General features: G+C 35.5%; 4 protein-coding genes across 4 annotated transcripts; all 4 read right to left on the minus strand.

Annotated features, from left to right (window-relative positions):
- Positions 1-225: 225 nt before the first annotated feature.
- Positions 226-2,336, minus strand: LOC9328155 (NAC domain-containing protein 4). Its single transcript, XM_002892047.2, has 6 exons — positions 1,938-2,336; positions 1,595-1,857; positions 1,280-1,411; positions 927-1,190; positions 721-840; positions 226-593 (listed from the first exon to the last, which is right to left on the minus strand). The coding sequence occupies exons 1-6, from the start codon at positions 2,089-2,091 to the stop codon at positions 444-446; spliced, it is 1,083 nt and encodes a 360-aa protein (XP_002892093.1). The 5' UTR covers positions 2,092-2,336; the 3' UTR covers positions 226-443.
- Positions 2,337-3,105: 769 nt separating this feature from the next.
- On the minus strand, positions 3,106-4,278 carry LOC9328156 (NAC domain-containing protein 5). The gene is given in 4 exon segments (XM_021010371.1): positions 3,106-3,337; positions 3,340-3,495; positions 3,539-3,939; positions 4,031-4,278. Coding segments are annotated over 4 exon segments (873 nt in total). The 5' UTR covers positions 4,185-4,278; the 3' UTR covers positions 3,106-3,175.
- Positions 4,279-5,501: 1,223 nt separating this feature from the next.
- LOC9328157 (putative transporter arsB) lies at positions 5,502-7,865 on the minus strand. The gene is made up of 4 exons (XM_021012437.1): positions 7,736-7,865; positions 6,339-7,530; positions 6,060-6,249; positions 5,502-5,938 (listed from the first exon to the last, which is right to left on the minus strand). Exons 2-4 carry the CDS (start codon positions 7,389-7,391, stop codon positions 5,682-5,684), a joined length of 1,500 nt encoding a protein of 499 aa, XP_020868096.1. The 5' UTR covers positions 7,392-7,530; positions 7,736-7,865; the 3' UTR covers positions 5,502-5,681.
- A 219-nt stretch (positions 7,866-8,084) lies between these two features.
- LOC9328158 (uncharacterized calcium-binding protein At1g02270) lies at positions 8,085-11,265 on the minus strand. The gene is made up of 11 exons (XM_021012438.1): positions 10,977-11,265; positions 10,793-10,891; positions 10,610-10,714; positions 10,412-10,517; positions 9,790-10,010; positions 9,621-9,697; positions 9,426-9,534; positions 9,191-9,316; positions 8,936-9,046; positions 8,576-8,683; positions 8,085-8,473 (listed from the first exon to the last, which is right to left on the minus strand). The coding sequence occupies exons 1-11, from the start codon at positions 11,142-11,144 to the stop codon at positions 8,249-8,251; spliced, it is 1,455 nt and encodes a 484-aa protein (XP_020868097.1). The 5' UTR covers positions 11,145-11,265; the 3' UTR covers positions 8,085-8,248.
- Positions 11,266-12,921: the final 1,656 nt, after the last annotated feature.

Here is a 12,921-nt window from a genome sequence, read left to right on the forward strand (position 1 = left end):
ATAGAAGCATCTTGATTTGATATTATCCTTGTTTCCTTTTGTCGAGAACCTGATTTTTTTTTGGGGGATTAGGTAGGACTAAAAGACTCAAGGTTAATTACTATGTCAATGAAAATTTGACCAATTTATTAGTTGCATCGTGTATGAATTGAAATTATCCAACTTTGTCTTCTCTGACTTCTCATCACAAATTCACCGTTTTTATGAAACAAAAAATAGGGGGACTTTACAAAACAAAATAGACATAACATTTTGTTAGTTGTATTAATTGAATTCATACAACTTTAATTTCCCTAACCACATCTTATCACAAATCGACCCTTTTAATATAGAGAGAGTACATAACAGTCACACAAAATGGAAAAACATAACAAGATAGACATAACTTATACTTCTACAAATTGTAAGTAGAAAAAGCTGTCCTTTGGTCTCATCTATTGTTATCATGTTCTTGAGATAGAAGAACATAGCTGCATTTTCTTGACCAATCTTTGTATCATCCTGTAAATGAAACTTGCTCTTTTCTTCCTGACCGTCTCTTGACCCAATTTATGCTCTCCAATCTCAATCCCTTGACCCAGAGCTTGGCTCACCTGGAAATATTTTGAAAGAACCAACAATTTAGATATCTCTATACTGGTTTCAATGTAGTGAGTGGTGAAAAGTGAAAACAAAGTAACATGATTAGCATTTAGAGTAAAAAGAGATAATAAATCTCACCTCTTGAGTTAATGTCACTAACTTGATTGTTGAGTCAGGAGATTGTTGAGTTTTGATTTGGTCTATCCGATGATTTGAGCTAGCAAAACTATCACAAGAGCTCCAAGTTTCAATAAAATTCTGTGACACCAACCAAAATTAGCTTTGTGAGATGAAATCTCAAAACAGAGGAGATTTATAAAGGTATATAGTAGAACTTAGCTTACTGTATTTGGAGATAGCAAATCAGAATCATTATCATCACTGCTATAATCAATGAAGACACCAGTCAATGGCTTTTGAGGTCTGTGGTCGTTGCGATCATCTTGCATGTTCACAATATAATTCATCTGCTCATCACCATCATCATTCAACCAGGTTTTCCATTCCTCAGTCGATGTAGTTGCATCATCAAGCTGAGCTTCTTGGTGGACATCAGAAAAGCCACTAAACTGACTTGGATTCTGTAGTTCTTGGCTATACGACGATCCCTGAAAAAGGATGTCCATGACTATGTGTATGAGAAATGATATCGAAGATTTTAAAAGACAAAACAGAGATAAGTTTGAGATTGGCCGACCTCAGATCCTCCAGAATTGTTCACAAGAGGGATTAAAGAGTGAATCTGTTCAATTTCACTACCAGTAGAAGAAGAAGAAATCTCTGTCTCTTCACCCTTAAACTCAACTTTGCAGATTGTATACGTCATCACCTGTACAAAAATCAAAACACAGACGCATCAAAACAGTGAAACCAATCAACATATCAATCAAATCACAACAGCCACACAAAACCCCAGAATTAGGTCAATTAAACAACAGATTAAACCCTAAGAACCTGGAATTAGGTCAAGCAACCAAAAAAAACCCTAAAAGTTTGGATTTTAAGAAATTACCTGATTAGGAAACAAGGACGTAGCGTGATACTCGTGCATAACCCAATCGGTCTTGGAACTATCTCGATTCTTAAACACCAAAACCCTTTTCTCACCGATCTTCTCACGATTACCTCTTTTGCGCATGATAGTCAAGGTTTTTCCAGTTTTCTTCCAAAAGCCAGAATTTGTTCTTCTTCTCTGTTGATCACCTCTGTTATACTTCATCTCTTTAAGACTAAAGAAATACCAAACCCCATCACTCGATTTGATCATCGACTTGGCTGTGAATAAAAAAACAGAGGAATTCAGAGCCGATGATTTCGAATTCGATACAACAGTTTGGGAAAAAAACTTTACTTACAAGGTAAATCCCAAGGATCGGAGTCACAGATATCGACTGTGCTAATGACTTCATCGACATGGCTCGTGTCACTATCGAGATTTTTTGGCCGGAGGTAATGGTCGACGATCTCTTCGTCGGTCGGACGGAATCTGAAACCCACCGGATTCACCATTATCCGAGAAAAAGGGGTCAAAATATGTAGCAGAGAGGTTTCGCCATTGACGATGCTCTGCAAGTTTTGTGTTTTTTTTTTATAGGAGGAAGACGAGTTAAGTGTGTTTATAATTTTTTTTATATAAAGGCTGTGACGGGAGTAAGTGACGTCATCTATGACCAAATGGTGGGACCAAATTAGTGTGTGACGTCAAGTATGACGAGAGACGGACCCATCATCCCAAGAGTCACATGGGATTAGCAATTAGCTTGTTTTATTCGGTTTTTTTTTTTTTTGGATCAAAGGTCGTTTTTTTTTCTTTTTCTTCGGCATTTGTGGAGATTTCAAATCCAAAAAAAGATAAAGTATTAAAATAATAAAATAAACAAGTGGAAATTGATGAAATAATAAAGTGCTAAAGCTACCCCTAGGGGCTAGTGGCTAAAATCAATCACAGAAGCTGAATGGATTTAGACATATTCTATCTTTGTTTAATTAATGCCTTCCTTTTATGACCGACCGCCTTCACGATCAGAAACTATTTACATTTCTGGTTCGTTTTATAAAGGTAAAATACACAATAAAAAAAAAAAGTAAAGGTAAAAGATTTATCTAATTATGACGACCTTTAAGATATTCTAAATGTTTTAGGCCTACTTTAGTAAAAAGTTAGCATTAGCCTAATGGGGGTTTGGACTTCACCATCAACATGAGTAGATGACAACATGAGCGTGGTACACATATGATGTAGACTAAAAGTCCAAAAGAGACTCTTGACATTACTAAAATCAAGTATATCTTGATTTGATAGATAATATTCGTTCTTGTTTTCTTTTGTCGAACCTGAAATCTTTTCAGGGGGTTAGGCAGGACTAGAAGAGTCGAGCTACGTTGATTGCTACGTGAAAGAAAATTTGACCATTTGGTTAGCTGTATGATTTCAAATTATACAACTTTGTATTCTCTAACCACATCTTATCACATATTCACAATTTTATTTTAATATACATACAATGTGGAAACGTTACAAAACGAGAAAGACACATAACATAAACTTCTACAGATTTTGAAAGTACAAAAGGTGTCCTATGAAACAAAAACTTTAGCTTTGTGAGGGTAAATGTGAAAACAGAGGATTAGAAAGGTAAGATAGTAGATTTTTGCTTACTGTTGTAGCAGGAATCAAATCACAATCATTATCATCACTGCTATGATCAGCGAAGACACCATCAGTCATTGGATCTTGAGGTTTTTGATCGCTGCGAAATCCCCTTGCATAGAAACAATGTTACTCTATCTCTGCTCATCATCATTGAACAAACTGTCCCAGTCATCAGTCGATATATTGTTGATAGCCCTGCGCACTGCATCTTCCAGTTGAGTTTCTTCCTGCACATCAAGTTGTTGTCAGATTCTCCATGACTATGAGATATGATTTGAAAGACAAAAAGTGAGATTGACCCACCTCTGTCTCTACACTAAAAACTCCAAAATCGTTGGTATGAGGGATCAAAGAGTGAGTAAGCTCAATTCCACTACCAGAAGAAACAGAACCCTCTCTGCTTTCACCCTTAAACTTGACTTTGCAGAGTGTATATGTCATCAGATTAGGAGACGAGAACGTAGCGTGATACTCATGCATAACCCAATCGGACTTGAGACTCTTGTTAAAGTAAAACATCAAAACCTTTTTCTCACCGATCTTTTCGCGATTTCCCCTTTTGCGCATGATATTTATGGTAACTCCAGTTTTCTTCCAAAAACCAGACTTGGTTTTTCTCATCTGTCGATCACCTCTGTTATATTTATTCTCCTTACGACCAAAGAAATGCCAAACCGCATCACTCGATTTGATCATAGACTGGGCTGGCAAAACAGAACAAGAAACTATTTTAACAGCTGTTGGGAACCAAAAAAAAATATATACACTCGTGAGTGTACTTAAGTAAAGACTTACAAGGTAAATTCCAAGGTTCTAAGCTACAGATATCGACTGTGCTAATGACTTCATCGACATGGCTCGTGTCACTTTCAAGATTTTTCACCCGGAGGTAATGGTCGACTATCTCCTCGTCGGTCGGACGGAATCTGAAACCCACCGGATTCACCATTTTCCGACGATGACAAACGTTTCAGATCAAAAAGCAAGAGAAAACGAAGATATCAGAATATGAAGCAGAGAGCTTTCTCCTTGGTTTGTGTTTATAGATCAAGAGGAACTATTACCGACAAGGGTGGACCCATTAAGCAGGTATGAGGGCCGGGCAAATTCTCTTAGGTGAGCGAAAGCTAAAAACATAAAAAAGCTAAATAGTCAATGCCTTCTTATGTGACAGTCTTTTGTGACAGTCTTATGTGACAGTCTTATGTTCTCCATTCATATTCACTTTTCGCGTTTCTCATACCTTTCTTCTCTTTTGTTTTCTTCTAACATTTATCAGTGAGACGCTATTAATGTCCTTATCAATCTTTGATTCACGAATAAGAGAAATATATTCCACCCACTAGATCTCTTAATTTTGTGACTTTTGCTTTGAGTGATAAAAAAAAAGGGTTTGTAAGTTGCAATATTGCATTTTGATAAAACATTGGCATATAGTGTGGCATTTTTTCCCATATAGTTATTGCACTATCATGTGACAGTTGTTACTCCCAAGTCCCAACACTTAAGATGAAATATGCATTTCCTTTTCTTTTTTTCCTCATGTATGCTCCCCTTTACTAAATTTGATGGCCATTTTGGAAAATATATACAATGAGTTTATGTTTAACGTTGACTTTAACATTAATGAGTTTATTTAGGTAAATTATTTATGTCAAAACAGAAGCTTTTTAAGTTAAGCTTATAGATTCGATAACAAAAAGTAAACCACATTTTAGTTTGTATATATATATAGGAAACTTCGTAGAAGGCGACAAGGGGTAACCAGACATCATAAAAGTAAAAGCCGAATAGGAGGAATTAGCATTCAATTTGTGAATATTAAATTTACAAAAGACAAAAAAAGAGTTGAACCTTGTTTCATATGACTATCGGCGATTAGCTACTACCAAAACTAATGTGTTATTTTAGTTAAATTATTTCAAATTTTTTATTTATATCTAACATGTCTAGGTTTAAATTTCCATATTCGAAGTGATGTAAAACTTGATTGGTACATCATAATGAATAGAGTACAGTGAAATAATCCAATGGTCAAATAACAAAAAGCTTTAGTTTAATACTAATAGACAAATAGTTTCCGTTGAATCATCATTAACTAAACACTAAAAAAACTTATTTCACTGGATTAATGATATTTATTAATTTTAGTTCGACTCTTATCTTTTTAATTAAAGCTAGTTATAATTTTAGAATGTAGCTCTTCACTTTTTTGTAAAACAATAACGTCAAAACTTGATAAATATTAGAGATGAATAACGAAAAGTAGTAGAATCACGTTTTCAAGCTGAAAACTGCTTATACCATTCATTACGTATAATTGTGATAGTGTTTGTTTTTCAATGATACAAATATGGACACTGCTATGAATATTGAATTACAAAAAGTGTGGAAGAAAATCCTTCACAAAGAGAAAAGAAAGCATATATGCAGAGTGAGCTATGATTTACTTGATAAGGAGGAGACCAATGGCAGTGACGATGAGTGTTGAAGGTAAACCGAACTTGAAGTGTTTAGTGAAAGTCAGAGTGTAGCCATGGCTCACTGCTCTACGAGCTTGCTCACACACTATCAGGTTTGCTGCTGAACCAAGCAACGTCAAGTTTCCAGCCACCGTGCTCACCCACGCCAGCAACAACCACGCCTTCTTCTCCTCCTCCCTCCCCATCGCTGATGCCGCCACTCTTGCTCCCAATAAAAGCACTGCACACAATTTGATTTAAAAAGAATTGAGTCATGTAAGGTTCCTTTGGAATCAAGATTTTGTCTGAAGTTGTTTGTGGAGGCAGCATAAGATGCTTAGTTTTAAGGATAATGATGCTACCGGTTGGTACATTGGAGGCTACATTGGAGAGGACAAGAATCACAACTGCTAGAACCGCCGTTCCTTTGGCTTCATCGATTTTGGCATATGGCTCCATTAGATCCCATAGAGCGGTAGGGATACCTGTTTTGTTGAATCCATCAACGGTAATGAACATCCCGCAGAAGAAGATCAATAGCGAATATGATACCTGCCAACCACAACAGAAGAATTTGAAACTTCGATTAGATCTATAGTTGATTTGTATCTTAAAAGAGTTAAGAGAAAATATGGTTTCACCTTCTCGAGAGACGGCCTTGCATCTTTAAAATCAAGAACGACAAGAGCTAGAGCTGCAGTAATTGCGGTCCACGACATGTTTAAACCCATAACCAGAGATATCAGCATTCCTAATGTGATCAAATAGACACTTGATTTCCATAAAACTCTTCTCCATTTCTTGGTATGGAAAACATTGCTCTCTCCTTGAGACTCTGCGTCAGTTTGTTCTCTTGACGCATTTGAATCGCGGCTCATTAATTCACTCTCACCTGCAGAAACCGCTCTGTTTCTAAGCGTCTCGGGATCCATTCTGAAGTTTGATTCTTCGGATGCAACTGGTGAAAATGTAGCTGGCGAAAACCGATGTGATGTGACATCTTCTTCAGCAACAGCAAGAACTTCAGAATCCGCATTTTCTCCTGCTTCTTCTTCGTCCTCTTTATGATCTGACAATAGCCGCCAATACATACCGAGAAGAAGCATAGCATTGACGGTAATACCAACAATCATCGCAGGAAAAACCCCAAGAAGAAACTCCCAAAAGGGGATCTTGCTTTGAACCGCGATAACAAGATTCTGTGGATTCCCAATGGGAGTAGCAGAAGAACCAATATTCGCACTCGTGGCCAAAGCGAGCAAAAAAGGGTGAGGCGGGAGGTTCTTTTGCCTAGCGATCTTCAACACAAACTCGGTTAAAACCACACAAGATGTATCGTTAGTAAACAGAGCGCTTGAAACCGCGGAGACAAGACAGACTCGACATAGCAAGTCTTTAGGTCCTTTACTCTTCCACGAAAGCAATGTGCCTAAGTACTTGAACATATCAGCTCTCTCAAGATATATACTAACAACCATTGTTCCAAAGAGAAGACCGAGTATCGGAAGATCAATGGCTGCATAAGCTTGTTCCGGGGTTATCACTTGGAAGATAACCATTAACATTGCACCGAACAGAGAACCGGCGGTTCGACCAATTGGTAGGAACGGCACAGAGGGAAACACTGCTAATACCCAGAAAATGGCAAAGGCTATTGATCCTAAAACCAGCTTTATAACTGGAGCCATTGCCATTTTCTGATCTCTGGATTTTCAGATCAATTACAAAAAAAGCATGGACCTTTTATTAACCCTAGTAGTGAAATTGGAGGCTGTGAAATCCAGGATTAGATCAGAAACCCCAAGAAAAATCTCAGGACGTTGACGATCGTCTCTGTTGAAAAACAAGAAAAAAAGGGCATTTAAATTTTCCAAGTCAAAAAGACAGTAATTGGATAATCAAACAAATTTGACCACTTTCTGACACATAAAGAGAAATTTCTCGAATATAAGTTTTAAAATTCAGTTTCTGAAGAAGTAATCGAAGACGAGAGTGTGACAATTTCAAAGAAGAACGCTCAGAGAAGAAAAGGACTCACCTTTATAGTTCACCACGACGAACTCCAACAACCAAAAAGACAGCCTTTCCAATTTTCTTTAATTTCAATAAAAGTGAAGACACTGAAAAGCTCTCTCTGTTTGTGTTCGCTGTTTCAGATCTTCCCTTTAAGCAATTTTTCATGAAATTAACAATGATTTTTTGACACGTCATTTGGATTAATCAAGTGTTTCTTTTATTATAACAGCCAAAATTGAAGTGTTAAAACTATTATTAACGAGTCAACTCTTTTGTTGATAGAGATTAGAGACCAACATGATAATGTACTTTAAAAATAAGATAAATTTTTTAATCCATCTTATTGGCTCAAAGTTTAAAATTCCTTTAAATTCCACAAAAAGTCGATTCATTAAGAAAACAAAATCTTTAATTCTATCAGAAACAGTGTTGCAATTACAAAACTATACAAAATACAAAGGTTTTAGTAAACTTCTCATTGCAAATCTCAATCTCATTGCTTCTTTACATTTACAAGAGCCATAATAAACAAAACTTAGCTGCATAGCATTTTGACCGGCGAGAATTGTACGGTGAGGCAAGCATGATCGGACAGATTGTAATTCTCCGGCCACAATCCTTTCTCTGCTTCTTGTGGATACAATACAGCTTTATTCACTTTCAATCCGATTGCTTCATCATCTCCTTCATCTTTGTCACTCTCCATCACACTCTCTTTGCAGTTTCCAGGTTCATTTACCATCGTCATGTTCCAAATTTTCTGACATTACATAACACACACATCAGAGTCTTGATTGACGTTTTAAACAAAGCTACCGGTTTGTGATTTCCGTTTTACGCTAATTGGTTTAGTTTAATTTACCTTAAGTTCTTCATAGTCGAAGACACCATTTCCATCAAGATCAGCTCGAACCCATAGCTCTTTCGTCTCTTCGAAGCTAAGTCCATGTGGAATTCCCGTAAGATTTACCTACCCAACAATATCAAATTTTGATGTCAGCTAAAAGTCCATTCATCGTTCAAAGAAATTGTAAATATCTGGAAGAACTTATTTGATCCTTATTCTACTGTTATGATAAGTGAAATCTCTAGATGACCACAAAGTGTTTCCAGAAGTGTCAAATTCCAGTTAGAATTTGTAAATTGAAGATTTTTTAACAGCATTTGTGGATAATTGAGGTCTCTCTAGGCTCTTTTTTTCCTGAAGAAAATACGTATTTACCTTTTGAAGGGCAAGGCAAAAGTCAGAGTAGGTGAGTGAATCACTGTGATTATTTGCCCCAAGAAAAGCAAAGACATCGTCCTCGGCTATGGAAGCTTTGTGGAGTTGATACTGGAAGAATCATCAAGAGAAATCAGAAATAAACTAAAGTGGACATGAAAATATAGTTTAGGAAAAAAAGTAAATTTGGAAAGAATGAGACATGACACTGTAAGTATGATGCGACTCGACATTTTATAATTCTGAAAATCTCACCTTGATAATGCTAAAAACAGCTTCCACCCAACTTGTTCTCAATGGTTTTCTCGAATCGCTAGGGTTACAGAGCCATATGAAATCAACTCCGCATATATTTCCCCTGTGGTTTCTGTGGCTAACCCACTGAAGAAAAAAATGAGAGAAAGACGGATAAGGATGTCTCTTTTAGAATATGAGCCGAGTTTTATATAACATAAGGCTGGAGAAAAAAAGTTTGTAAAAGATGTCTTACCCTATGAGCATCACTGTCGGTATACTGGTGAGCATCGTCGTATGATGATATGAACCCTTGAGATCTCAAGAATTTGTAGACATGCCCGCGTTTGCTTCCATTCCAGTCACTGAAATAAGCATAATTCAAAAGTCTGTGATTACATTTTACCGGTGGAGGGGCACAATTTCAAGACTCTAAAGACCAGAAGCTAACCCGCAGAGAATAATGGGCATGTGATTAAGTTTATTTTCCTTTTGGAAAGCTTCCAGATATTCAAGAATTTTGTAAACCTGTTAAGAGGAGCAGAGATAATCAAATTAAACTATCACAAGATCCAAGGGGAGCGGTCTCAAAATGCTAAATGATGGGAAGGATGACCAACCTGATGAAGTCTTACAATAGACAAACTAGAATCGTGAGGAAACAACAGGTGAGTGTTCACTATAATGACTTCTTGTTGAACATCTTGCTTCCCATTAAGCGGAAAGGGAATAACTGTTTTGACATGTAAGAGCTGAGCAACACGGTCTCCAAAATCGTTAAAGAGCAGCTCCCGGTAATTTACAACTTTAAAGTGGTCCTTATGTATGGCTGTTAAAAGACCTGTAAGCAAGTCCACAAATGAGACATCAAAGGCGAAGAAGCCTATCTTTGATAGCATTGACTTTAAATTTCAGTCCATATTTTTACTCCATCCATAAAAACAGTCATAGAAGGTAAGATTGCCGCTTAATACGGCATACGACAGTAAGATCATATAAACACCAACAAGTAACCTTTGACACCAGAAAGATCCTGAACTACCATTTTTCAAGACATGAAAGTGTATAGACTTGGACCACCCTAAACTATTAACTGAAGCATATCAAGCAGCAACATTGAGCCTCTTCAGTTGACAGAGACCTACAACAATTCAGCAATATTCTACTCTTAAGTCTAAACCAGAGCTGACACCATATTCAATCAAAAGAAGTAAAAACATGATAAAAAAAAAAGAATGTTACCATCACCACGACTGTTTGTTCTAGCCAACTGGAAAATAGTGTAGCCAGAAGTGCCAAGCTGGTCGTGGTACATGTTGACTAATTCCTCATTCCCAACCCAAACTTCCTATGAACAGTCACAGTTGCCAAGAGTCATATACAAAAAGTCAATTACTACTTTCTAAGAATAAATTTTTCACAAAAGAAAATTCTAATTACCTGGAGACAGATAACTGAAGAGCGTTGATGGATTAGCAAATCTAGAATCCTCTGGTTACGAGCTAACCAAAGCGAGCGAGAATCGCTCTCTCGAATGCTATGATTCTGCAATAACACCCAACACAATCAAACCAATGTCGTCGATTCCAGAATCAACAGGTAAAGAGTGAAATCAGAAGAAACCTTTTGATCAACGCGTTTATAAATCGGAGCCAAGATATTGAAAGTGGTACAAGAAATATTCGATTCCACCATTGAAGAAGCTAAGTTGGAGTTGAGTCTCTGCACAAACAAACACAATCGGCGAATCAAATCTCAGAACAATTAGAAAGAAGAAAAACAATCACATGGAGGAAGAGCGACGAACCATAACTGAAAGCGGCTTGTTGTTTCTGCCGGAGAGTAGACCGGAAAAGTAGATCGGAAAAGGAACGGCAGCGAGGACGACGAAGAGGGAGAGTGGTGAAGAGAAGGAAGGGATGAATCTAGACCGTAGAATTAAGCTCAGCCTGCTTCGATTCTGATGGCTTTGCATTTGAGTTTTTTTTTTTTTTTGAGGCTTTCTTTCGAATTCTCAAAAGATCTTTTTCTGATTTTATAAATTTCCTTCGGATTTATATCCGTCTCTTTTTTTATATATATTTGGCAGTACTTGATTCTTTTATTTTATTCATTAATTTAAAATTTTATGAACCGTTTGTTTTAGTAAATATCTATTTTCTTCATAACTTCACTGAATTAAAAGACTACATATGTAACAACACAAGGTCTTCTTCTCTCTTAGCAAACAAAACATTCATTCTCAGGTCCATGTAATTTCTTTTACAATGACTATGTAATTTCTTTTACAATGACTATGTAAAAAGAAATCTTATAAAACTAGTCTATTGACCAATTGAAGAAGTTTCTTTAGTGTAATGGTAGATTTTAGTATTGGCCATTCATGGAAGTTTACAATGATTATAACGTATAAAATCATACTTCAATTTGTCGACCATTTTTATAGATTTATGAGAAAAGGTAAGTAAATAAAGAAACTGCAAGGAAGATTGCAGGAGGAGAAGCGCGTCTGTGGCTGGGCTATGTCGGTGCTCATCACACGGTCGTGTACCACACCGATTATGTATTGTCCTTTTACAGCAATTTTTTATGTCATGCCTTCAAAATATCAAATTGCTTAACCACGTTGTATTTTATTTATTTATTAATTTTTTTGCTTCTTTATTAAATGTCAACGCATAAACAAATGCTACTAAGAATCTTAAAATTTTATACCTTTTTTTTTTCTCTTTTAATTTGTTCACTTGTTAATAACCAATCTTTATCTATTCATCGGCATACGATATTTTAAAATTGTGATCACTTCCCAAATTTTCAATCAATTTCCCCAAATAAAAGAATTTGTTGCATGAATGGTTTATTTAGTTTCAGAATAATCGAGTCTCTTTATTTGCGAAATTCGAAATCTCGCAATGTATAGGTTCCCGCATTTGCTTCTTTTCCAAAAAAAATCTGTGCAGCAGAAACTTCTTCACCCATTCCAAATGCAAGTAAAGAAAATCATTTGTTTCTTACCTCTTCGATTCCTAGCTACTCTTTCGATACATTCTTTCTATTTCTTTGTTCTCCCTTTCCTCTCTTTTTTGAATTATTTTATTAGTGAAAACTTTTATGAGAACTTTTTGATAAAGGTATTCTAAGTCCGGTTTGTTTTCGAGGTATTCAAATTTAATACTTAAATTTTATTTTTCAAACAAAAATATTTTGTAAAATCAAAACTTTTAGTTAAGAATCAAAATTTTTTTACTTAAAACTTTACTTTATTTTAAAATTTGGAAAAAAATAAAGAGAATGAAAGCTCGAAAGGGACTCGAAAAAGAGGCATAAAACCATTTCTAAACCATTTACTTAAAAATGTAAGTTTAATCAAAATTAAAAATATTTTTGTTTTTAAGTAAAATAAATAAATTAAATGTTAAATTTATATTATGTATAAACAAGTTGAATCTAGAATACCTCTTAAAGACCAAATAATATGGATGGGATGTTGTGTCTGGTAGGTTCTCACAAATTTTAAATTTATCCCTTAAAGAAGAAATTTAAATAAAAATATTATGTATACTTAAAAAAATAAAACAGTTTATCTAAAATATTATTTTAAAAAACGAAAAAACTTGAAAGTTTAAATAGTGATTCATAAAGCGTTTAAATTAAAACTCAAAATTAAAAAAACGTGTTTAAATACGTATAAAACATCTAATTATGTATAACTTAAAGAAATTTATTAAAATATTATTTGTAAAAATTTTAAA

This window comes from Arabidopsis lyrata, assembly GCF_000004255.2.
Source record: "Arabidopsis lyrata subsp. lyrata unplaced genomic scaffold ARALYscaffold_1, whole genome shotgun sequence".
NCBI lineage: Eukaryota > Viridiplantae > Streptophyta > Magnoliopsida > Brassicales > Brassicaceae > Arabidopsis > Arabidopsis lyrata.

What these genes read in the sequence shown, in the direction of transcription:
- LOC9328158 (XM_021012438.1), bottom strand. Translation starts at nt 11,144, where the DNA reads ATGCAAAGCCATCAGAATCGAAGCAGGCTGAGCTTAATTCTACGGTCT. An exon ending in ATAAACGCGTTGATCAAAAG is followed by an intron (nt 10,715 to 10,792) that starts GTTTCTTCTGAT and finishes GTGTTATTGCAG; the next exon opens with AATCATAGCATTCGAGAGAG. An exon ending in CCGACAGTGATGCTCATAGG is followed by an intron (nt 9,317 to 9,425) that starts GTAAGACATCTT and finishes TTTTTTCTTCAG; the next exon opens with TGGGTTAGCCACAGAAACCA.
- LOC9328155 (XM_002892047.2), bottom strand. Translation starts at nt 2,091, where the DNA reads ATGGTGAATCCGGTGGGTTTCAGATTCCGTCCGACCGACGAAGAGATC. An exon ending in CGTCCTTGTTTCCTAATCAG is followed by an intron (nt 1,412 to 1,594) that starts GTAATTTCTTAA and finishes ATTTTTGTACAG; the next exon opens with GTGATGACGTATACAATCTG. An exon ending in TAGTGACATTAACTCAAGAG is followed by an intron (nt 594 to 720) that starts GTGAGATTTATT and finishes AAATATTTCCAG; the next exon opens with GTGAGCCAAGCTCTGGGTCA.
- LOC9328157 (XM_021012437.1), bottom strand. Translation starts at nt 7,391, where the DNA reads ATGGCAATGGCTCCAGTTATAAAGCTGGTTTTAGGATCAATAGCCTTT. An exon ending in CAAGGCCGTCTCTCGAGAAG is followed by an intron (nt 6,250 to 6,338) that starts GTGAAACCATAT and finishes TGTGGTTGGCAG; the next exon opens with GTATCATATTCGCTATTGAT. An exon ending in AGCCTCCAATGTACCAACCG is followed by an intron (nt 5,939 to 6,059) that starts GTAGCATCATTA and finishes AATTGTGTGCAG; the next exon opens with TGCTTTTATTGGGAGCAAGA.